The following is a 24,979-nucleotide window of genomic DNA, read 5'->3' as shown; positions in this document are numbered from 1 at the left end:
GAGCCTGTGGATCAGTAAAGTATGAGGCGGAGGTGGGAGGGCGTGCCGCAGTCCCTACAAAGCTTTTGAAGATCTTTGATTGCGAAGAGCTAACATACCTGAGTGACTCAGAGCACATCAGTAGGAAGGGGTGGCCCTTCTGAAGATGCAGTGTGGGGCTGTAGTTCTAATCAAGTTCAAAAATGCCTGGTTTGGTACCTTTTTTTTTTTTCCCCATAAGTTAAGCATGGGCTGCTGTGGGAAAGGCTTTCAGAGCAGCAGTGAGGTGCTCACCTTTATAGCTGAAGCAGGACACCCTGACAAAAACCTTCCCATGAGGTTGTTTTGTTTCTGTGAATTTTCAAATGCACAGACAAAAAGTGGAGTTGCAAAGCTGGAAGAGAATGGGAGGCATGAAGACTGCTTGGCCCTTTCATGCAGAGTCAGAAGTGATGCTCTCCTTTAGCAAAAGCTGGAAAGAAAAGCAGCAGGTTTTGTTCCAAAATGCCCTTTGTGCCTTCCTGCTCAGCAAGTCCTTTTCAAACACACCTGAGCACCAGGCTGAGCCCTTTTCAAATTCTGCTCCTGACTATTGCATTCCCACTGGTCAGGATGGAAATGATTTGGATTCTTCTACTTAAGCCAACTGTTTTGCTCTGTGAGTGGCTTACGAGGCTAAATAGGCTAAGCTTTCCCCAGCTGATGCATATCCAGCATGAGGTTGAATTGGTCCTGCAGAGGAATGAGCAATCCAGTGGGAAGCTGGAGAGAAAAACAGGCACTACGTAACCTGCTGCAACCAAGCTGATGCTCTACCTTTTGAAGCTTAATTTCTGCACCAGCTTTAAGACAGACACAGGCTGAGAGGTATGGGGTTTGGGGTGTGAAAACTGTGTGTAAAGCATCCTTTGGTAAGTGGTCCCATGTCAGTGCTGCTCTCCAGGAAGCCTGGTGGAGAGGGTAAGTGAAAACCTTGAGGGAAGGAGACTCTGAGGGGCATCCCCACCAGAGAGGGGCCTGGTGAGGGAAGGGGGGGAACAAGCCAAAAGAAAACTGGGGAAAAAAGTACAGGACACATCCAAACAAAGACACAGATGGAGAAGGTGACTACCACGGAACAAAACCTGTGTGATAAAGCAGGCAGGATACAGTCAGTAATATGAATAGAGCAAGTGATTAAGAACAGATGGTATTTACTCAAGAGATGTGAAATTATGAAGTTGCCAAACAGCTTGTTGTGTGCTGTCACCCACCCCTGGTTAGCAGGAGATGGGAAGGTAGAAAGCATGGCAAGTTGCTAGAGCATGCTGTGGGTGTTGCACATACCAACGCTTTCATGAGGAGAAAGGTTCCCCGGGTTTGGATTTAGCTTCTGGCTGAGGAAACCTTTCTGCCCAGGGAAATACCATCCAAAACTGCTTCTCTGAGCAGCCTCTGCAGCAGCTGCCCTGGGGCTGGGGCTGAGGCTGTCCCTGCCCAGATCTCACCTTGCACTGGAGCAGCACTGGGTGGGGTGTTTGCTCCCACAGGCGCCCTGGCTGCCTCATTAAGTTGTGGGAAAATACCATGTAATGTCAAATGAGGCTGCTGGAAGACTTCTTCTCCTGTTGCTGTTGGGCACATTGTGTTTGTCCATGATGCAGTTGTTATTCAACAAAGAAACTAGCAGAAACATAACAAAGTTCATTTATGACCAATACGGTTTTACAGGGCTGAGTGATTATTTTCCAGTTCAGAGCTGTTCGCAGGGAATTCATTGCTCAATGAGGATCCACAGGCTGCCACGAGGCTTTATTGATCACTCTTCATGTTCACAACAAACTGCAGTTTCCTTCATGGCAGAGTGCAGGGACGCTGCTGCATTTAATTTGAAGTGCAGTTATGGGTGCAAAGGAAAAATTCCCCAAATCTCAGCGTTCCCAAGGCCAGGGGGTAACACTTGGGGTTGGGGCTGTTGTGGCTCTCCGTGATGCGAGGACCTGCTCTCTCCAGGGAGGTATTACCCAAAGCTCAGTGTTTTGGCATTCCTTCCCTGACCAGGATGTGCAGGCTGTGGGGCTGGGGAAGAGCACAGGGAAGCCCGGAGAAGTGTGGAGGTGGGATGTGGGAGGGCTGGGCAGGAGCATGACCTCCCCTTTACCTCCAGAGGAGAGCACAGCATGGTAACACCTGCCTGGATGGGTAAATCCCATGCCCCAGCTGACTTCTGTTTGTGCTGCAGCACCAGTGATGCTGCCAGGGAAGTCACTGGGTCAAAATCAGGTTAGTGCCGCCCTCACCGCCTGCCCCAGAATGGCAATAGGGCTTTATCAGAGCACCAGCCCTCAGCATGGAGCTGCAGCTGTCCCTGGGGAGCAGGGTTCCTTGGCACTTATTGTGCATGACAGGTGGTGGTGCAGACCTCGCTGCCAGAGCTGTCTGGAGGCTGTCGAGTGTCGAGGCTGGAGCAGTGTTGAGGCTCAGCTGCCATCCCCAGTGCTCCAGTGCTGGCTGGGCTCTGGCCCTGCTGCGGCCAGTCCAGCTCATACCAGCTGGCACCAAGTGTGCGGATTGCTAAGGAAGTCCCACGTCATCCCCGCTGAGAAGCAGATGTCCTGCTGGCTGTGAAGGCAACAGCCTCTCCAGGGATACCAAAATACAGACAAGCTATTTCAGCAACTTTAAAAATGTTGTTTGGTGCGCATGTAAACATAACATGTAGTTGCACAACAGCACCCGGCTCTAAACGCGCGGTCTTTCTAGACTTGTTCTGCCAGTCCAGCCAGATGGCCGGATCTGCTGGAAGTTTCGGCAGGAAAACCAGCAGCGGTGTGGGGCTGTGCAGAGCCTTGGCTCTGCTGGGGCTGTGCTCCCCACCAGTGCAGCCTGCCCCCCGCACACCGTTACCCCACAGTCCCAGTGCTGCCTTCCTGTGTGACGGGTCAAAAGGGAAAGCATTGTCAGTCCCCCGTGGCCAGCAAACACGCTCTGCCCTTTGAAGCCTTTGAGAGGATTTGGTTGGGCTGGTGGCGGAGTTTGAGGAGTACACAGAGAGGAATGCAGAAAGTGCTTGCGTTGGGAGGCCGGGCTGTTTGCAGACATTGCCAGCTCCCCGCTGTGCTGCAGTCTGGCCATGGGAGCAAGTATATGGAGCTGGAGGAGTCCTTGCAGCAGGCAGGTGGCAGCTTCAGGCAGTGTATGTTGATCCCATTTCCTGCTGGTGTGGGGTTTCCATGATGCGTTTGCTGGAGGTCTTCTCAATTCTGTGAAAAGGTTTGATGAAGGGAGAGATGTGAGTCATAAAGACCAGCAGCAGCAGTGAACAGCATTGAAACGCTTTACTTTCCTAGACCAGCACGCTGCTGCCCAGCACCTTAAAATGCTCTCGGCAGCCAGAGAAAACCTCGCTCTCTGCCTGCTCCAGTGCATCCCTGATTGCTCCCACAGTGCTGGGTGCTGTGACCTCCACACCTCATGCCATGCTGCCCTGCACTGGCCTCCCCGCAACAGCCAAGGGACCTGCAAATCTGGGGGCTCGCCAGCCTGCAAAGATCTCAGGGAGCCTTGATGTCCCACCACCCTACTATCATGACAGGCCAATAAGCACAACGCTCTGCATCCCACGGTGGAGCAACCCGGGCTGCCTCTCCAGCTGCAAGGACCAGCAGGTCCATCCCTTCGGCCCTGCACACCCGCGCAGCAGAGTCTGGCCAGCAGATCTCCTGTGCTGCTCCACACCATTTACCCTGCAAAGGTCCTTTGCACGCAGATGCTCAAGTCGCTCGTTTGCCTGTAACTAACTCTTGCTTGTCACTGCGAGTGTTACAAGATCTCCCACACAAGTGAGATGGGCAAGACACCACCCCTGGGTCCTCTGGGGACAAAGAACAGATGCTTTGTGGAAGGAGTCTGGTTTGACTGCACGCGGTCAGGTTAAACATCTGCCATGAAAAGACAGAGCCACAGGCTGGGGAGCTAGGCTAGCTACTCCTCGGTGCAGACAGGTTAACAGCAAATAAGAGCTCAGAGTCACCGTTCCCAGGGGCAGAGCCCCGTGGGAGGCTCTGGGGCTCGGCACTCAGCCAGCACAAGGAGCCTGGCTCCCCTCTGCACTTGCAGGGTGCACCTTCGTTTAATCCCAAAGGTTAATTTACCCCTGCTGCAGATGGTGGAAGGCTGACAGGTCCTGCAGCAGCACTAGGGCAAAGGAGTGGTATGTGCTGCCACAAAGGGCTCAGCACAGCCAGCAGTGGGAGTGCTGCAGGAGCACCAGCATTGGGGGGGGGAGAGGTCTCTGACCCTCTGGACTTTATTTCTCTGACCCAGGGATAAAGCCTAAAAATCAAAAAACTCAGCTGTGACTGAAGAGTTGTCCGATTGCAGTATATGTCTAATCTAGAGCCACACAAAACCCGAACCCCAGATACTTTATCTTCTAACTCAAGGAACTTTGATTTTACTTTTCTAGTCAGCAAAATTAATCCTCGTCTCTGTAATTAATATGCTGCTCAAATGGATTCTTAATTACAGATAAATCACAAATCTACACACACAACTGTTATGCTTTTCAAGTAATAAAACAGATCATTTGTCTTCCTCAGATGAACAGAGACCAACCAGCACACCATTTCCCTCTTTATGAAGAATTCATTTGCCTTAGAAAGAAAGTCTTTAAAAAACATTGCCAGGATTTCTTGAATAGGGGATCAAAGCTCCCACACTGCTGGAAACCATTTTCGCTAAATAAGATGTGGGTAAAGGAAAAAAAAGTAAAAGTTTTTTGGTAGCGGCTGGGATTACGACACCCTTGGGAGGGACAAGGACGTGGGGTCAAGAAGTTGTGACCAGGTTAGCAACACAGGGAACAGAAGGGGAGGACAAAGGAACAGAAAGTGGAAATAGACAGATGAATGAGGAAGCATGTTTCTTTGCCGAAAGAGAATGGATGCTACATCAATTCATACTGAGAGCTAAAGGATGAGGGCCTGTTAATGGATTGGGGGACACAGCAGGGATCAGAGGTCATGAGTGCACTCAGCTAGGCTAATTGACTGTTATGTGCATATTAGTGATGATAATGTAGTAGGGTAGCGGGATGTGGGGAGCAGATATGCAAAAGTTCCACTGACAAGCGCTGTCCTGTAATTCCTGCCTTACACCTGCTAAACAAATGCACAAAAGATACTGGCCTTAGCTGGCTTTCTTTGGGAGGGGAGCCCGTGGCTACAGGTAAGCACCTCTGACCTGACTCTGCACGTGAGGAAATAAACTTGCCCACCAGATTTGCTTTGCAATCTTCAGGGGGTTTATTTCAGTGCTACTTGCTGGGCATGGCCCAATGATCTGACCAACGCATCTCACCTAGGCTGCTCCTGCACCCTCAGAGAGGCCCCCTGAGCACACCTGTGGGATGGGGGGCACTGCTCCGGGGTCAGGAGTGTACCCTGCTATTAATCACCTGTACCAGCTGCCATCCCAGGACTGTCTGCAAGAATAACAAATGAAAGGGGGAAACCATGCAGCCTGGGCTCTCCCCTGTGTCCCAGTCCAGTCCGTGGGCATCCTGCCAGCAACTCCAGGCAAAACAGACTGGCGTTTATCCTCCTCAGCTATAATTTTATGCCAGCCCTGGCATGTCAGAAACACGGTGTTCCCCGGTACATAGAAGCACGTGCAGGGGGGGTTAATATAAAGACCAGGGTTGGTCCATTAAAAGCTGTTCACCCCACCTGGGCATGGCTGTGGCTGGGGGGGTGTTGATGCCCCCTTAGCTGGTGCAGGTGGCTGTCTCTTGTTTGCTGTGGTGCAGTCAGAGTGAGGACTCCCTGGTAGGAGGCACTGTGCTTTATTTTACTGGTTTGGATCAATTATAGGGACCAAAGCAAGTCATCCTTTGCCTTGTAGGGTTTCTGCAGCATGCACCTGGGAGGGGTCCTTCTCTGGGAGGCTTTAGGTTGCCTTGCTCAGCAAAGAAGGAGCAACACAGAAAAAGAGTAAAATCAGCTCTAGTCAATCCAGTTAAGGGATCAGTTTTGGAGGTCAGGTGTAGTTTTGAGCTGACTTTTGTGGAATCAAGATCCATCCTGGCAAGCCCTGCTAATAATTGCCCAGGTTACATCAGGCTGTTGGGGCATTAATCACTGTGTCCGTGGCTCGGCTGAGCTGAACGGCCTGTGCTCCCACACCACGTGCACCCTGCAAAGGCCTCGCTGGTCATCTGGTGTCAGCGCTGACTTGGCAATTAGCACTGAGTAATTGATAGAGCAGCACCGGGGAAGGAAAGATAAGCCCAGTGCCGTGACAAGAGCAGTTTTGCTTTGCATTAACTTCAGTTGCTCCATTTTTGTATTTCACTGACTTCTCCCTTTCACCCCCGACACACGACATGACCCCTCGCAGCCTGAGTCCCGGTGCTGACCCCTCCGAGACTGCTCCAGGGTGGATCAACTTCAGTAAAGGCGACTCAGCCTCTGGGGCCACACGTGCTGGAAGGCTGGAAGACGGGAGTGTACAGCTGGGGACTGCTCCTGCCGGAGGATCCCTCACTCCCAGAGCATGGCTTTCTGCCTGCCTGGCACCCAGTGCTGCCGCTTTGGAAGCAGAGCTCCTTACTCCTTACACAAAAGGATTTCCCAGTCAACTGATGGAGAGAATATTTCCCATTTCCTCACTCCTGAATCTGCTGACAGCATCTCTTGGTGAGTGATGGATATTGGAGATGATTTATAGTTCTTTGTTACACAAATGCCTCCACATTCTTCTGCGTCCTCTCGCAGCAACCATTAGTCACTTCCAGCAGAAAAGTGAGAGCCTTAGCCCGGGAACGGCCTGAAGGACACGGCGTTGAGTTTCTCTCCTGCATTGGCTTTATTTGCTGTAAATACACCATCGGGGACACAAGCAAGGGAAGTGTCAGTGTCGTGGTGCTCTGCACCCACCCAGGTCTCTGTGGCTGCTTCCACCTGTCTACTGGGAAGTCAAAAGGCTGGCAAAGAAAAAGTTCTATAAATCAGGCAGATAGGGGCTGTGGGGAGGATCGCATTTATGCAATTTTTCATCTCAGAGTTTGTAATTAAAGTAGTGAACATTACAGGAGGAACAGCCATTGCCTGTATCTCTCAGAGCTGTTGGATTTTGGCAATGTAGACATTTAGCCCTTGAGACTTTTATTACATAAAATAGTTTTTGTAATGCTGTTGTTGCTTAATTGGATTTCTGTTTGTTTTACTTCAAGAACACCAGGAAAAATATCTGTGTTGTTTGATCTGATACAGAGTACTAGGAGACTTACCTGTACCATTGGGTCTCACAGTTTATCATAATGAATAAATACATGAATTAAATAAATTCTGATCGTAATCTATGCAAAGTTTCTAGATTGCCCTGAGCAGCTGAGCCAGTTGCTGGGTTGCTCCTGCCGTTGCCTCTAGCGTTTTTTTCTCCAAGCACTGTTGTGAGGCCGGATTGTATCAGTGGAAATCAAGGATTAAACAAGTTAACTGGGCACATTCCTGACTTTAATTCAGGTGTCGCTGGGACTGTTAACCTGTGTCACCTCAAACACACGCTGAAATGTTGTTGATGTGAGTCTTAAAATCAGGAGGAGTGCAGGATTGAGCCCTAAGTATTTTTTAACAAAATGGGTTTGAATCAAACCAAGAGAGAACATTCCTCCACTTTCACAGTGAAAGGCAGAGCCACTTGTTGCACATCACACAGGGACTTCCCCATTGATCCACAGAGAGAATATAAACCAAGGGATGATCCAGGCAATGAAAAGTGCCAGTAAGCCACTGTTTTGCTTCCTCAGAAATATCTAGGACCTAAGTTTACATCTCCAAGAGGCACAGTGGTTGTGCCCAGCGGAGCTGATAATCTTGACTTGCCCGACACCGTGATGGATAGAAGAGAGGTCAGTCCTTTGAGACTAGCTAATGATACTGTAAATCACTAAAGCCCAGACATGTCCGAACAAAAACTTCCCACAAAAGCTTTTGTCCTCTTATTCAGCTGTCCTCTTATTCAGCTGAGCCGTTCCTTAAAAGTAGCTAAAGCAGTCAGGACAATTAACTTGCCATCAGGAATACACAAAGGGACAAAACACTGCAATCGGCCTATAAAGATGTAGAACAGTTTTATGACTTATATGCCGGATTTGATATTTCTGATTTGCTTAGACCTCATGCAGATGATTCACTTTTGTTTAAAAAAAGGAAACTGGGCATCACCAACCACTGCCCTGCTGTGGTCCCTCCGGTCCGGCCCCTTCCAGCCCGCGGTACCGCAGAACTGAGATGCAGCAACTGGCCCGGGACCCCCGGGGCTGGGGCCGGCCCGCAGCGGGGAAGGGATCAGCGCCCGCCGCCCTCGAGGTGGCCTCTCCCGGTGCCCCGGGCCTTGGTGCGGCCTGGAGCGGAGCGGAGCCTAACGGCGCGTTGCCATGGCAGTACGGCGCCATGACACCCCGCGGCCCGGTCGCTATGGTACCCAGCCAGGCACCTGCTCGGCCCCGCCTCCGCGCTCCCGGAAGTACTCGCTACTTCCGGGGCGCCGCGGGGAACGCCGGGCGTGCGGCGGCATGGAGGCGCAGGAGCTGTTTCGGCGGTTGGGTGCCGGTGCCCGCTTTGACGTGCGGCGCTTCGGGCTCGATGCGCGGAGATTCGGGGTGCGGCGCCGCCGGGGGGAGGCTGGGACGGGCCCGGGTCCCCTCCCGGCGCGATGCTGGCTCCCGGGCCCGCTCCTTCCTCGCGGCGGGGCCCCGGGCCTGCCTGCATCCCTGTGGCAGCGGCCCGGGGGGGCGCTGGGCCTGGCCGGGGCGGCTCACCGTTTTCCCTGCTCTCTGCCCCAGGTGATAAAGGGGAGCGGCTGCAGCGTCTCTTTGGAGAGCCTCGACTTCTTCGGGCGCAAGGAGGGAGCCTCTCTGGGGTCTGTCGTGGAGAGCTGGGGGCTCACAGGGGCTGAAGAGGAGGTAAAGAGTGGAGAACAGCCGCAGGATGAAGCCGGGAAAAACTATGGAGAGATGGCAGGAAAGAGAAAAAGAGCTGTGGAAAGCGGTGGAGGGAAAAGAAAAAAGAAAAAGACACGAGGTATGCGTGTATGTATATGTACATGCGTCCCTGGCAGAATAGCTTATAAAGTTAATGCTTTTTTGTTTCAGTTCTTTAAATCTGCGGGTTTTGTAGGTAATTTTACCAGAAAAAAAAAGAGGCTAAAGAGTTCTTTGGCTGGCCTGTGTCTGAGCTGATACAATAATTGGGCCAAGATTGAGCGTGAAGGCATGGAGGTGTGGTTGCCAGCCTTCTGGAGTTTTCGTTAACTTTAGCGAGAATGAGAGAAAAAAAAGGCTTTGACATGTCCTTTTTATTAAATACTTTTTGCCTGGATTTTACTAACGGAAATTGCAATTTTTTTTTAAACTTCCAGAAGCAACATCAATACCAGAGTTGTCAGAAAGTAATGGAATAAAGTGGATGTCCTCTTTGGAAGCAAAATTCGAAGTTGCAAAAGACAGAAAACCTACTGCAGAGAAACTGGAACGCTTGAGAAGAGAAAAGGTGGGACCATGGAATTCTAATGTAGCAACAGGTTACTTGGTTTCTATGGGTATTTTGTCTGAAAATTGAGGTTCACGTGTGGTAATTTCTCTTAGGAGGAGAGTGACTGAATATGGGGCAAATAATCAGAAGATGAATCCATACATGTTTGGCTTTATGCTGTTGAAGAAAGAAAGAGTTTGTCGTTTGTCTTTTGCCTTTTAGATAAACCGCTTCAGAAATCAACACAAGATTAATGTTCAGGGAACAGATCTTCCTGACCCGATTGCAACATTTGATCAGCTTCAGAAAGAATATAAAGTCCACCCTAAAATCATGGAGAATATCCAAGCTGCTGGCTACCGTGTCCCAACACCAATCCAGATGCAGGCTATTCCCGTCATGCTTCATGTAAGTTTTCTGGTACTGCGTTTTATTATAGGGAGTGTGGCAAAATTTGGAGAGCAGTCTTCCTTCAGGGTCATGGCAGTGGTTAGTTGCACAGCTTTAGAGGTACATCAACTGCATCACAGTTCAGAACTGACCCATTACAATACTCTTGATCTCTGCTTCTACTAATGTATTTTGGGTTAGTTTGTAGCATTAATATTTACGTAAATGTGATTTTTTTTTTGTTGTTTGTTTTGGGTGTTTTTCATAGTAAAATAATGCCCTTGTTTTTCTTACAGGGTCGGGAACTTCTAGCTTCAGCTCCTACTGGGTCTGGAAAAACACTGGCATTCTGTATTCCTCTTTTAACACATCTGAAACAACCTCGGAACAAAGGATTCAGAGCTCTGATCATATCGCCTACCCGAGAACTTGCTAGCCAGGTGTGTGTTGAAGGGAAGCGGTCTGTCATGTTGATGTACTTCAAAGTTTTCACTCTGAATCAGTGATTTTTTTTCTTTTATGACCATCGGATATCAGAAAAAACTAATTTAAACATTTCTTTTAAGTCTTCTATGAAATAGCTATGTATCTACTATCTCAGTCTAATCTAAATGATTAGGTTAGAGACTCAGGATTCTTTGACCATATTTTAAAACTGCCCAGTGCTTGGGCACTCTTAATACCTGCTTTCATATTGGAGATTGCTACAGGAGATTTATCTGTTTGTCCCAAACACAGAATTTCAATGAGTAACTTAATATTGAAGCTTTGTTACTAAACTAAAATAAAAAAAATACAACTCTGGGCAGAGTTCTGTTTTTAGTCAAATGGGAGAGGAGGCTTATGGGAGCTACATCATTAGAGTCAAAATATGGTAGTCAGACCTGTGAGGACTTTCTGGTGAATAATACGTTAGAAAGATGGATTTTATTATGCTAAGAAAACTAGACAGCTTTCTCTTAACACTGAAATTGGGGTGGTGTTTGAAGCTGTATCTTCAGGGTTATCTGCAGTTTTTTCTGGTTAGAAAAGCTAATCGGCTCAGTTTGAGAATTTAATCTCTGTTGCTACCTTTTCAGACACATCGGGAGCTGGTGAAGTTGGCTGAGGGGACAGGCTTCAGGATACATATGATCCACAAGGCAGCTGAAGCAGCAAAGAAATTTGGGCCCAAGTCTTCTAAAAAATTTGGTAATTGTTTAAACTGCTGAAGTGCTTCTAAAAATTTAAAAAATGTCACTGACCTTTCTTTTCTGGCCTGTGTGGTTTTAAAGAGGTTGGTTAATACCACTCAAGATGTGCAATCTATTGCTCAACACTAAAAACAGTAGCTGGCATGGAAGAAATAGGAAGTGAGCCTGAGAGTGGACCTTGTTAAATTGTACTTCTGGCTAATTGGATTGGAACTTGTGTTTCTCAGGTCTCCGTGAGTCCAGTTTATTTTTTTTGGTCTTTTTCGATGTTTTGCTTTTTCTTTTTTTCTTTTTCCCTTTCTATAGACATACTAGTCACTACTCCAAACAGACTCATTTATTTGCTGAAACAAGATCCTCCAGCAATAGACTTGACCAGGTACTGAAAGCCTATCAAATCTGGCTTTGCTACTAGCTTTGCCACTGAAAAGCGGATGTGTGCTTAGGCCTTGCATCTGTGAATGGTCTGTTAAACTTCTGCGTTTTCCGCAAGTGTCTCTTACTGAAAAGAAAACCTCTCTGTTCCTAGTGTGGAGTGGCTGGTGGTGGATGAGTCAGACAAACTGTTTGAAGATGGAAAGTCCGGGTTCCGAGACCAGCTAGCCTCCATCTTCCTGGCATGCACGTCCCACCTGGTGAGAAGAGCCTTGTTCAGCGCAACCTTTGCACATGATGTAGAGGAATGGTGTAAACTCAGCCTTGACAGTGTTGTTCTGGTGTCCGTTGGAGCAAGGTAGGTGTGCAGTTGTATTGTGACTCACTTGTATTTTTCCTTTCATGGGCAAATTAGTTGTTTTCCTTAAATCATCAGTCTGCTTGGTGTAATGTCTGTTGTTGGTGTTAGTATTGCAGGTTGTTTGTCTCTGGAAAAAATGTGTGTAGGCATATAGATCTTTCTCACATATTGGGGAAAGTGTTGGGGTTTTTTGCCTGTTACTTTATCATCAAATAATCATTAATATTAGGAGTGTGTACTTGTGAAGTAAGTTTGTGGAGTATTTCTCATTCGCCAGGTAATATTTTATGCTTTTTATAAAAAACCACAAATGGTAGCATGCTTCTCTTGGATTTCTGGTTTCAGAAACTCTGCAGCGGAAACAGTAGAACAAGAGCTGGTGTTTGTTGGATCTGAGACAGGAAAACTAACAGCAATGCGAGACCTTGTTAAAAAGGTATTTTGGAGAGACTGAGTACGTTTTGCTTACTGCTGAACTGAGCTGTGTGTTCTGTCAGGGACTCGCAGTTTCCTAGGTCAGAGACTTCTCTGTGACACAGATTAAACCATTGTCCAAATCTGCTATGCAAGAGGAAGAGTAACTACCCTACCTGTGAAAATGGAGTGTTCCACATTCTTGGTTATATATTTGAGCTTTGCTTAGGAGCAGTTTGTGTTAGCAGTCTGTTTAATTTTATTTGGCAGTGTGAATAGGTTCTTCACATTGTTGGTGGTGGGAGATGGAAATCAGTGCATTAAAATGCAGCCTGATGCTTAAGTCAGGAACCATTCCATCAAAGGCAATGAAGATGAACTTGCTTAGTTCTGACTCCGAAAGATTTGGCTAGTTAAAAAAAAAAAAAAAGTCAAAAAACCAACAAGAAAACATCCTCTGAGATGTAAAATACTGGAGCTGGTTAAGTCTCTTTGGTAGCTCAGTGACTGCAACCAATAATGGTAGGAAGAGGGCCTGAACCTTACAGAAGCTTATTCTTTTGCAGGGTTTTGCTCCTCCAGTCCTTGTTTTTGTACAGTCTATTGAGAGGGCTAAAGAACTTTTTCATGAACTTATTTACGAAGGCATCAATGTGGATGTCATCCATGCGGACAAAACACAGCAGCAGGTAGGAGGGTGTAATTTCCTTTCAAGAAAGGTAAAAGCAAGAATGTTGGAATGTAACTTCAGGTAACTGACAGCAAATTAATTCAGGTTTTTGTTAAGAGGTTTAGCTTTATTAACATCGTGACAATTTTCAGGAAACAAGTTCGCCTCCTTTCTCAGATTGTTAATTAGGCTGTTTCCAAGTATGTTTCTTTCCTTTTCCTAGAGAGATAATATAGTACAGAGTTTCAGAGCTGGGAAGATCTGGGTGCTTATCTGCTCAGCCTTACTAGCTAGAGGGATTGACTTCAAAGGAGTGAATATGGTCATTAATTATGATTTGCCAACAAGTGCGGTGGAATACATTCACAGGATAGGTGAGTGAGTGTTCACAAATTATGTCCTTTTTCTTACTTCCTAGATCTTTGATGTAGATGCTGTTGTGCATGAACAAAAAAATCCTGAAACAAAGCCTACTCTGTTGCTGCAGCACCAGCTTCTACATTGCTTCATCCAGTTTATATCTGGGCTCAATTTTCAGTAAAACTGCAGTCTATGAACCTTTAATATTTAGATGCTTCAGAGACATACCTGTGCTTTCATTCAATAGCAACACTCTTTAAGAATCGGCGGCTTAGTATACTTAATTTGAACACACATCAGAAGGCTGGGGCTGTGAAAAGGAAAAAATAAAGGGAGATAAAGTAAAATCTCTTCCCTCCAAAATTTGTGTTTGACAGGTCGTACTGGAAGAGCAGGGCACACGGGAAAAGCAGTCACATTCTTTACAGAAGATGATAAACCTTTATTACGGAGGTAAATTGGAAGCATGATATAGCAAAAATATTTTTTTGTTTTGTACAGTGTACTGCTGAACTGCGTGGGTGTGACTGGTACCACACACCTTGTAGGCACAGTATTGAATTTTAAGGTTTCTTTTTGAAACTTTTCACTGGTGCAGCCAGAGAGAAACTAGCATCCTTTCACTTCTTTTCAGGTGTCAGTAATCACAATGCGATGATTTACTTGGTAGCACCTTTCAGTGAAACTCTGTTATTCTGACTTGAACCTTGCTAAAGGGCAGCTTAAACAGTCTTTACTTTGCTCTTGTTCTGGTTTTCCCAAGTCATTAGTCGTGTAGAAGGCATGACTGCCTCATGCTGTGCTCTAGGGTTTCTAATCCAGTTCTTTAACTTCTTTGTGTCCGGAATAACTTGGTAGGACTCTGTTTTGCCTTACTGCTTTTTCTTCATCTCCTTGAAGACTGTACTCACCTAGAGTTTCAATTTGTTTATCCACACGGAATTCTTAGTTTCATTTAAGCCTTTTATGACTTTTTGTTTCTTCCTCACCTTACTTTGAACTCACTTTTGTGTCTTTATTTCTTGCTTTAAAAAAATCACAACAGAACCCCAAAAACCAATAACAAAACAGCCAGTAGTCCAGTATTGCTGTTTTCTGCAGATGCATATCTCTTGTCCCAGCACTCGCTGCCAGAATTGATCTCTTCTCTCTTCTCCTTTCCAGTATAGCCAATGTTATTCAGCGAGCTGGCTGTCCTGTGCCAGATTACATAAAACACCTTCCCAGACTGCAAAGGTATGTTCATCTGATAGATTACCAGTTTGTTTTCCATTTTAAAAGCCTGCATGAGTGGTTCTGTAGGGGTCTAAGGTTTACAAAAGATCTAGTTGTTTACAATGTAATTTCAGTTTAGCTGCAAAAGGAATTTTAGACAGGGTGGGGGTGGCAGTTTTTTACCCAGACAAAAATGGAAACAGAATTCTTGACTTAATGGTTTTGCTGGAGTTAACTATTTTTCTGTGAGTTCCCTGAAATCTGCTTTAGACTTGCTAGGCCCATCCTCATGAGTTGGGCTTTTGATAAATGAAGGGAAGTCCTTTATTCTTTTGTGTTGCCTTTAGAAAAATTGGTGTGGGGTGTATACATATAGATAAATAGGTTTTTAATTAGTGCTTATTTTCATGCTTTTTCATAACTTTCTAACAGTTTCTAAAACTAGAAATCCTTTTTATATATATATATGATTAGACTTATGTATTAAATTTGTTTTAATATCTTGGGAGACAATGTGGCCGAACTAACCTTGACATAAACAACACTGAAAACATACTCAGACCCATAAATCCCTAACATCCAGTAAAGATTTTCATTACCTGTTTTATTTGCTTTGGATATTAATTTTTGCCCTTTGAAATAATTTAATTCTTCACTAAATGTCATTCTCAGCAAACAAAAGAAGAAGTTCATTAAGAAACCATTGGCAAGAGAATCCATTTGTACCACCCCACAGTGTTTCTTAAAAAAAGCCAAAAGAAAAACGTAAGTAGGTTTTTCTCAGGAGGAGGTAAGAGATGCTGTTTGTCCAGAAAAGGCCCATCAGGCTGCCTCCAAAAGAACTGATAACTTACTTGGATGGACCACCCAGTCTTAATGATTTTAGTGATAGTGAAATTTTAATGTTAATATCTGTCTGGTGGACATTGGATTTAATGCCATCAGTTTGCCTTACATGGTGCCATGTATCAGGTGATAGCAAGCTCAGTTTAAACTACTGGCCTTAAAGCCAGACTTCAGACAAGCTCTCCATTTGACAGAACCTATCTGCAGCTCTTCTAGCAAAGGGCTGGCTTTGATTTTAACACATGGAGTATTAATAAGAGAAGCAGATCTTAAGTTGTAATGGCTAGAGCTTGTGGGATCATAACACCCTCACCCTATGCTTTGGAGTGTTGCTACTGAAGGATTTACGTTCAGCTGCACTGATAGGGTATAAAACAACACCTATGTCTGTGTAATTGCTGTATGCTTCATATATGATTCAGGAGTTTTGGTCTCCAATGTGTTTCTTGTAGGAAAACTACAAAGGAAAATAAGGAAAAAAAGAAAGAAGATAAAAATGGCAGTAAATTGCAGACTGTTTCAAAAAGCTGAATGATAGACTACTCATGAGCTGGGGCTGACACCTGTGTCCGAATGGAGATAGCAGCGATGGTGAAGGGAGACAAACATTCCTTGTGTTTCCTTCTGGGTGAGGATGGATGTTTTATAAATAAGAAAGTCTCTACTGAGGAAATACCAGTAGAAGGTTCCCGAATGCTTCTTGCAGAAGCTGAAGAGTGTGCTCTTGCAGTAAATGCCTTGTGTTTCTGAATAGTTCAAAAATAGCATCTGTTTGTGTTACTCTCACGCAGTTCTGTATTACACCTTGGAAGTACCGTCAGTTCTGTGTTCAGATTGCCCTAATATGTTTGTCAGACTTTCAGAAGATTCAGTGGCAAAAACCAAACAAAGCTTAGTGTCAGGCTTGGTAAACGCAGCTGTTGGGTTTCTCTGGACACTGAAAAAAACCCACCAAACCTACTTGTATTGCATGTGAACGTAAAGCCTTGCTCCTCATGTTTTTTTCTTATGTAAAGTCATTTTGAAATAACTAATACTTTCTGTCTGTAAACTCCAGTAATTTTGTTACTGTTTCATATTTAAGCCTTAAAGCAGAATAAACAAGGTCATAACAGATTGTAATAGAGACCTGCCTCTCTATGCAGCTTTGAAATAAGTCTGCAGCATTATTCCTTAGTCTGTTAGGCAAAAGAGGTCAGGCTCCACACATTTTCTACCTCCTATTCTGCTAAGTGTGTCCTCAGTTCACTGGGGTTGTGTTAGAATTCTGGTAATGCAGGAACAACTTCTCCTTTGCAAGTCTAATCCTTCTTTAAGCAAGCGTTCCTGTGCAGGATTTTCCTCTTGCTTTGCCATACTTGATCCAGTTTGGAAATGGATCCCAGGTCTGTCGGTCGTGTGCAGCTGAGCACTGGTAACTGCTCTGCCCAGCTGACAACGGTGATGTTTGGTGAGAAACTGCTGACGACTCTCTGCGTCCTGTTTTGCTTATTCCTGAGCTAGACCGAAGTGGAATTCTTCTGTTGGCAGAATTGCATCTTCTATTTGGGTTATATAGGAAATAATGTCTTCATTTTGACATCTATGAACAAATTTACCTGGATATTTTAATAAAGATGAAGTTGTATATTCTGATAAATACCAAGTTGTCTGCTGTGAGATTGATGGTAGATACAAGGTGGAATATGTGTAACAGTTTGAGGGAGGCATTGCCAATATTCACCTTTAAAGGTACTGCTAACACAGAGAGTAGATGTGCTTATTCTAGTAGTTGTGGTGGGAAAAACGGCTGTGGATCGTGAGCATCCTTGTCTCATTGCAGGGTGCAATTCTAATTCTGAGAGGCAGTGCCACAGTTCTGAGGAATATAGTTTTAAAATGAGAGTTTACATTTAATTTAGCTTTTTCTCTTAGGCTGGGTTTGATTTTTATGTTTCTGACACCAATCGGCTGTTGAAGCAGTGGCTTTTCTCGGGATTTACTCCCCCGTGAAGGGCTGTGATGCTGTCCCACCCCAGTGCCCCTTTTCTGTGGGTAAGGGACAACTCCAGAACTTCCACACTTTGTCCAAGCTGTGCCTGGCCTCGTCGAGAGAGAGGTGCTGCTTCTGCATGGCTCTGTACCGGCCTCCTTCCTCACACCACGCCTCAGCAGCAGCGCTTATTTTATAATACTTCTGAGAGGTTTTTGGCAAAATTACCAGGTAAAAAAGTAATATTTGCAGTGCCCCTAGCAGGGCTTGCTGTATTTCCCTGTCCCCTTGGCGCTTTTTTCGGCACTTTTTCACGGGAGAGGTTTGTTTTAGTGCCTGAAGCTTTTAACGATATCCAGCCTCGATTTTAAAAGCCTTCCTTGAGGAGATGGCAGGGCCCCTCTCCACCTCTCAGGCCCCCGCTGCCCGCCTGCATTTTCCCGCCTTGGCCCCCTCGCTGAGGGGCCGTGGGGTGGCGGGATTGAAGGGCCGCCGGGCCGGGCCGTGAGGCAGCGGGACTGAGAGGCCGTGGGGCAGAGCCGGCGCCGTGGGACTGAGGGGCCGTGGGGCCGGGCCGGCTCAGCGGGGCCGTGGGGCCGGGCCGTGGGCGGGCCGTGGCTGGGCCCGGCCCCGGAAGCCGCCGCCGCTCAGCTGACAGCCGGGGCCGGAGCGGGAAGATGGCGATGCGGCCGGGACCCGGCGCGGGGGGCCCCGGCGGGGCGGCGGGCGGCGGCGGAGCGGGGGCTGCCAGGTCGGTGGTGGCGGGGGAAGCGGGGCCGGGGGGCGGTGGGGCCGCAGGTGAGGGGCGAGGCGGCGGAGGTGGGGGGGGCTGCGGAGAGGAGGGCGGGTACGGTAGAGGTTGGGGGTGTGAGGGGACTGAGGGGGATACGGAGGTGGGCAGAGATGGGGGTAGCTGGTGGGCGATGAGGAGGCAGAGGTAAGGGGGAGACTCGTGGGGTGGGGGCTCAGGGTGTAAGTGGGATGTGGGGACAGAGGGGTCAGGGCCCAGGAGGGCTTGGGGGGGGCGGGGCAGGAGGGGTATGTGAGGTCCTGGTTGATCTGTGGGGATCGCAGGTGGAGTGCGGGGATCCTGGGAGTGGTGTCTGTTGTCCTGGTGGGATGTGGTGGTCCCAGGAGAAATATGTGGGGTCCCGGGTGGAGTGTGGGGGTCCTAGGATGAGTGTGTGGGGTCCTGGGTGGAGTATGTGGGTCCCAGGAGCAATATATGGGGTCCTGGGTGGGGTGTGGGGGTCCCAGGCAGGGTGTGGGCAACGCAGCTCTGGTGGCTCCACCATTTGCTGAGATTTATTCACATTTTGGGAGCCCACCTTGCCCTGATGCTTGTCCAGGCCTGTGGCCGCGGTGTCGGGCAGTTGTAACCCACTGCTCAGCAGCCGCAATCTCGGGTATTGGGGCAGAATTCCAGGATTTTGCCCGTCCTGCTTGGGTGCCGCTGGTGCCGGCAGCGATAAACGTTGCTTATCACCACCCGGCAGGTTTGTGGCCGGAGCCTCTACCCCCGCCTGCTGCTGCTGGGGGGAGTTTTCCCCTCTGTCCCACAAAGGGCACTTCATCAGAGAGGGAGAACTAAGGAATGGTGTCAGGAGAAAGAAATGGTGATAGAGAAACACGTGAACATGTTGTCGTGTTTTTGGGAAGGCTGGGAAGCTGTATTTTCCTACCTTTGAAGACTTAGTAATTTATTTATTTTTAAATGTAGGCTCTGGCATGCTGTTTATCTGTTGCCCTACTTCGAGGGAGGCTGGGTAGATTTTGCATTTGATGTATAAGTTCATTGAGTTGTCCTGGGTATCTGAAGCCTGATATCTTGGCGGTGTTATTGGGAACGTGAGGATGGCAGGTCTGCACCGGGGTGATTGTCACCTGCAAGGTGCGGGTCCAGGGTGTCCCCAGCAGCCCTCTGAGCCAGGTCAATCTCTGCACTGGATTAGAGGCAGCCAAGGGGTCTGGAATACTTGGGAAGAGAAAAAAGAGAAAAGCTGAAGCGTGTACGTCTGCCTGTGCATGCTGTGGAAAGGATGGGAGGCAATCTTTGTGTTTTCCTGTGTCTGTAAATCTGAAACAATTCTGGCAAGGGGCTGGATAAACTGTCCAACATCTTTGAGCAACACTGCCTGCTCAACAATTTAAAAGGAAAGCAGTAAAAATGTTGTTAGTGGACTGTAGGTTTTGAAAAAATAAAAGGATTAAAAAGTCATTGTTTCCTATGGTTAGTATTTTGATTTCTTTGAGAATGAAGTCTAGAGGTAGAGGAAAAAGTTCCATTCTCTGTATCTGTGTGGGTTCTCTGCTTTATTTCACTTCAATTTTTGTGGATTTCAGCCATTTAAAAATTCTGTCACAGTCTATGTTGTGTGACAGAGTTGCACTGACTGGGAGTTAAGGAGTTAAAATCCATTTGTAGGTGGGAAAATGTGTAGTTTGGAGCCTTTATAGTGAAGTATGAGTACAGCAAAGGAGTTGTTTCTCCCCACGATCTTGCATTTTGACTGAAGCTGTTGGTTGCTTGTTGGGGTTTTTTTAAGCTCCATATTTAAAATACTTAGAGGAATTTACAGATTTATGTTACTACTTTAAGGGTTCTGTTGTAGAGTAATTGCTTTGTTTTCCTTATATTTATTTTATTTGTGCAGCATATCACATATACTACACTTTCTTACTGCTCTACCCAAAATATTAGGGCTTGTTGCATGAAGCTAGGTGGTAAAGTGCTTCTGCTACTAACAACAGAAATGTCTGCAGGTGCATTTAAAGCATTATGGAAATAACAAGGAAGAAGAAACTATATTAAAATAGCATGTTTGATAATAGTCAGCTAATCTATATATTTTAAGCATCATTAAAGTTTCCATTGTCTAGAAAGTGCATTTGGTCATTGTAGAGCACAGTCAGCTAGCTATAAATGTTCTTTTAGCCTTCAAGTAGTGCCCATCTTAAAAAAAAAAAAAAAAAAGAAAGAAAAAGACTTCTTATTTTGTCTGTTTATTCTTCATAATTCTGTTAGTGTTATTTTGAGATAACTGGAATTGAAATGTTTTCTTTAAAAGAAAGTTACTTCTGATGTTGCTTCTATCATGATACAGTTACCAAGTTCAATGGTTTTCTGTAGTGCTTCAGTTAATCTCGCAACTGACTGTGCTTTTGGTTGCTTTCTCAGCGTTGAAAATCAGCAGCTTTAATTAGCTGCGTTTCTTTTGCATCTCCAAAAGGTAGTTTAGAAATAAAGTTCCTGTTGCTGGGGTTTATGTATGTGCATGTGTGGCTGCTGTTGGCAATTGCACAGCCAAATCTTTGAGTGAGGTCTGTGATGAATCCGAGCTGTGCGTACGGAGTACTGTGCTGCAGGAGCTTGCTTTGCTACTTTTAACTAGCTCTTCTTCCAGTGCCCTGTAATTAGCTGCAGGTTTTTTTGTTGATTGTGGAGGGTTTTTTCAACAGAAACTTATAAATAAATCAGGAGCTCTGTAGAAAGGGATAAATATTTAATAGTCTTGCCTTTATTTGCTTCCCACAAGAAGTGGTACCTTGCTATGCTTGTTCAGTCTATGTTACATTTGCTGATTTGGAAGAATTCTTGTTGACTGGATTCCCCAACAAGAAGACAAAACTGGAAGCTAGAAACACTTTTCCATACTTGCGAGCTTTTCAAAGATAACTTCTAGTATTTCGTCATTCTAACTAAACTAAGAATGGTGTGTTTTTGTGATGCCTAACATTGCTGCACTTGCAGATCTGGCTTACAACAGAAGCTCTACACATCTGAACTTGCACGTGTTTTAAGGGGATGTATTGCCAGGGAGGCAGTCTGTACTGACAACTGTTTCCACAGGTGAAACCAAATGCAGGCAAAACCCAATTAATTCACTGGGCTTCAGCCCCTGAGTAGAGAAAACAGCTTTGCTGACCGGCATCGGAGTTCAGTCAATGGGTCACTCTGATTTTTGATCAGCTGTTTGTCTTCACGATGTTAATATTTGTATGCTGAGAAGTGGATTAAAAATGACCAAACTGAACACCAGTCAATTGAAGGACCTTGGCCACAGCATGAGCTGTGTGAACTGAACCCGATCCAGAGCAGCCCAGCACTTGTTCTGAGGTGAGGTAGCATGCATCTGCACAGTGCTTCAGAGAGAGAAACCAAAATTTGTTGTGATTGAGGATGATGAGACCTGGACCCACTGGAAAGTGTAGGTGTGTGTTAGCTGTGGAAGGAGAAGTTAGCACATAATGGTCAGGGTAAAAGAAGAAACTTCAGAAGATTTTGAGTTAGAGGATGAAATGAAGAGTAATATGGGTTGTCTTGGTGACAGTGTAACCTGCTGTCTGTATAGTGGGTAGGTGTAATTTGCTCCTGGATAGATGCATAATTTAAATTCCTTATTTTATCTTAGTACTCGTATTATACATCTCTTATATTTATAAACCAGGTTGGCTTTCAGAACTTCCTGCAGGTTTTGAAAAACTGTTTGTAGTCATTTATGGTAGCATTTTCTCCTTTACTGTTAGGCAGTTTCTTTTACATCCACCCTCGTGCTGAGGAATATTGAATATCTATAAGTATGTTTCTCTTTCATGGTATTTTGATGTAATAGCTGCCTGGGACACTGAGTGAGGTTCTTGTTTGGTAAATTACTGCTGACATGGGTTTCTGAGAGTTGCTTGCAAATGAGACTTTTTAGTTAGGTCCTTTTCTGCTGTTCAGCAGCACAGCACATGCTTCCGTTTGAAAGTGAGGGCTAGCAATTTCCATTAGGATTTCAGCTGAAATTTTAAGTTCTTCCTCCAGGTGCACTTGGCCCTTGATACTTGAATGAATATTTTTCCAAGGCACTATTTTTCTTGTAATTAGATGTAATTGAGAAAATAGAAACTCCATTGTGTTCTGATACGTAGTGTTTCAAAGGGTGCAAAAATGCAGGAGTGATGGGGTTTCATGGATAGTTTATTTCTCTGTGGAAAACTGTTACTAAGCAGCTGAGAACTATTGTCTGGTGCAGTTAATGGTCTTGTGGAATCAGATACTTCCAGCAGAAGATGCTTATTCATTCCGCAGTGCTTGACAGCCTAGCCTACACTAACAAACTGACCTGTTACCAACCTGCGTAGGTGCTGAAACTCTTGTGGATGATGTCGATGAGTCAAAGCCATTTTAGTGCTGCTGTGGAGGATAAGAATCTATTTCTTCCTTGCCTTGCAGCCCATGCTGTTGTTGGCACTCTCTGGTGCTTTGGGGGATCCTTGGGAGGAGTAGCCTTTTCTCTTTGGTGGGGCTGGGTTCTGTGAGACCTGCAGCAGCACATAAAAATGCTGAGCAAAAGGTAGGAGGCTTTGGCGGGGGGGTGCTGACGTGAAAGTCCAGGTAGCTTTTTCAATTATTTTTATTTGCACTAAAATGGTAGACTTTCATGTACCCTGGTTTTCCTCCCACAGCTTCATGTTTCCTGTTGCAGGTGGTTTAGGCCCCCCTCAAGGTATGTATCAACCTTGCATTTTGAGCCCACAGTTCTTTACTTTATTTAGATATATTAAACAAAATAGTTCTGCGCTGTTGCTCAGAAGTGTGATCATTACTTTAACTCAATGGCTGTTTTTCCCTTTGAATTCGGTACTGGTAAGCTGACTCCTGCAACTCTATAAAACTTTCTATGCATTGTTAAAGGAGCAGTGTTACCAGAATGCTAGATTAGGTCTAGGAAAAATACACCTCCATTTTTAACCTGAATTTGCCTTTAAGATTTTTGTGTTATTTTGAGTGTGGTATTTAACCTCTTTATGCTTCATCTACCAGCTGTGTATACCCATATTGTGTGGGTGTTGCAAGACCTGGTAAATATTTACAAAGCACAGCAAGACCCTGGGACAAGAGTCACAACCTGAGTGGAAAGTATTAATACAATAGGAGAGCCTCAGCCTTAAATTACCTTTGTTCTCATTCCTGCTGCAGTGCTCTTTGTTTAATTAATGGAAAATACAGAGAGAACTTGTAGGGAAAGTGGAGACTTTTCTTACAAAAAAATCTCAGGGACTGATTTATGGATTACTCCTGACTGTGTCTTTTCCCTCCTGGGGTGTTTTTGCATGCGATGTTCAGTTATGCACAGTTATAATTATCTCGTGGTGTGCTGGTAATGAACATGTGTTAGTGTATGCCTCCAAAGACAGCAAAATATGAGATACGAAAATACTGAAATATGATCCATTTGGCTTTATTCAGTGAATTAATACATTCCAACTTGATTTCTCCAATTTTGTTGATGTTTAGCTTTTACTGACTTGTATTTTAGCCATTTAATATATATAGTGGGCTAATTAGCCTACAAACGGGTTATCCAGCCAGATCAGAATGTGAAGTTGTGTTGTGAAATGATGAGTTTATTTCCCAAGACTTACCTTCAAAAGCTGCCAGTCTGGAAGTTTTCCCTTTCAAGAGAAACAGATGATTATCAGCACCAGTCAACCTGGTTAATTAAATCTTGTTAATTGGAAATGACCCTTTCAAAAATGGTACGGGAAGAAACCCACAGAGGATCCTTAGGACAAGTAGGAGAATTAATCAGCTTAGTTATCGGGAAGGCATGATAACATTTCTTCCCTTAGGCTGACTGATATCTAAACTAAGGAAATTCTGTGGCTGCCTGTAATGTAGCATATTTTTTATTTTTTAAACAGCCCAGCAAGACTGAGAGTTTTTTTCCTTTTCTTTGCTGGTTTAGTAAAGAAAAAGGGGGTTGTGGGTGGTGCGGAAAGCTTCATCACTAACTGGGAACTTACATTGTTTAATGTTTCATTGTAGGGATGATTCCTATGCAACAGCAAGGATTTCCAATGGTTCCTGTCATGCAGTCCAATATGCCAGGCATGATGGGAATGAATTACGGTTCTCAGATGCCTCCTGGACCCATGACCATGCAGGTGTGTGGCAATGAAATGTGGACAGAGATGAGATACCTTGGCATTAGCTGCCACCTTTCAGACAAGAACCATAGTCCTCTCACAACTGCAGTGGGGGTAAGAGGGTGGAACCTGGCTGAAAGCTGAACTGTGGGTATTAGTCCATAGTGTGGCATCATATCTTGTAGTATTCTTTTTGAAGGTACTTCTGATAATTTAAAGAATTCTACACGTTTCACTGGGATCTGGATGGAGTGAGCGGGGGAGTTTGGCATATGTTACTCACTGTTGTAGAGTAGAGAGAAATGAGGGTGTAGTGCAAGGACAGCATCAGAAATATTTAAAGTAACTTGGATGTTATAGCCCACTCAAAGATGTCAGAACCTGAACTTTCATTTCATTATACGTGTTACGACACCAAAGTGCGATAAGAGAGGCATGGTCTCTGAACAGGGAAGGAAACGAGAGGATCAGCAAGATGTTGAAAAGCTACCAGATGCCACCTACTCCAAAGTGTGGTTAGTAATAGTATTAAGTTGTTAAGTAACTATAATTCAAAGCTCCCACAACATACCTTTGCTGTGTTTTTAAAATTTTGCTTCATGCATTTTCTTCTTTTGCTTTAGTTTTATGTACTTACCATTAAGGTGGCATATTGTGTAGTATTTTAAATTAGACCTTTATAAGCTTATAAAAAGTGACTGTGTACACAGTCTGATTGATCATGACCAATTCACTGAATTATTTTATCTCTTTGTAACTCAAATGCTGGAGTTA

At 45.5% G+C, this 24,979-nt stretch overlaps 2 protein-coding genes across 7 annotated transcripts in view; both read left to right on the top strand.

Moving 5' to 3' along the window:
- Positions 1-8,507: 8,507 nt before the first annotated feature.
- DDX52 (DExD-box helicase 52) lies at positions 8,508-16,959 on the top strand. The gene is made up of 15 exons (XM_040578046.1): positions 8,508-8,623; positions 8,807-9,044; positions 9,382-9,512; positions 9,717-9,902; positions 10,181-10,324; positions 10,964-11,075; positions 11,384-11,456; positions 11,607-11,810; positions 12,159-12,249; positions 12,794-12,916; positions 13,121-13,271; positions 13,635-13,710; positions 14,422-14,493; positions 15,145-15,237; positions 15,771-16,959. Exons 1-15 carry the CDS (start codon positions 8,537-8,539, stop codon positions 15,847-15,849), a joined length of 1,860 nt encoding a protein of 619 aa, XP_040433980.1. The 5' UTR covers positions 8,508-8,536; the 3' UTR covers positions 15,850-16,959.
- Positions 16,960-17,935: 976 nt separating this feature from the next.
- The window catches only part of SYNRG (synergin gamma), a 43,477-nt gene continuing 36,433 nt past the window's right edge, over positions 17,936-24,979 (top strand). For 5 of the 6 annotated variants that reach the window (XM_040578035.1, XM_040578031.1, XM_040578027.1 and 2 more), the window contains exons 1-3: positions 17,936-18,041; positions 22,742-22,782; positions 24,105-24,223. In XM_040578035.1, coding sequence (XP_040433969.1) covers positions 17,968-18,041; positions 22,742-22,782; positions 24,105-24,223 — 234 coding nt within the window. In that variant the 5' untranslated portion in view covers positions 17,936-17,967. Of the gene's footprint in view, positions 18,042-22,741; positions 22,783-24,104; positions 24,224-24,625; positions 24,721-24,979 lie in introns of those variants that run through there. The other variant, XM_040578017.1, reaches the window with a different exon arrangement.

Source organism: Falco naumanni, chromosome 1, assembly GCF_017639655.2.
Source record: "Falco naumanni isolate bFalNau1 chromosome 1, bFalNau1.pat, whole genome shotgun sequence".
Taxonomy (NCBI): Eukaryota; Metazoa; Chordata; class Aves; order Falconiformes; family Falconidae; genus Falco; species Falco naumanni.
Note: the sequence above shows the minus strand (reverse complement) of the source record. Positions and strands in the feature narration are given on the sequence as shown.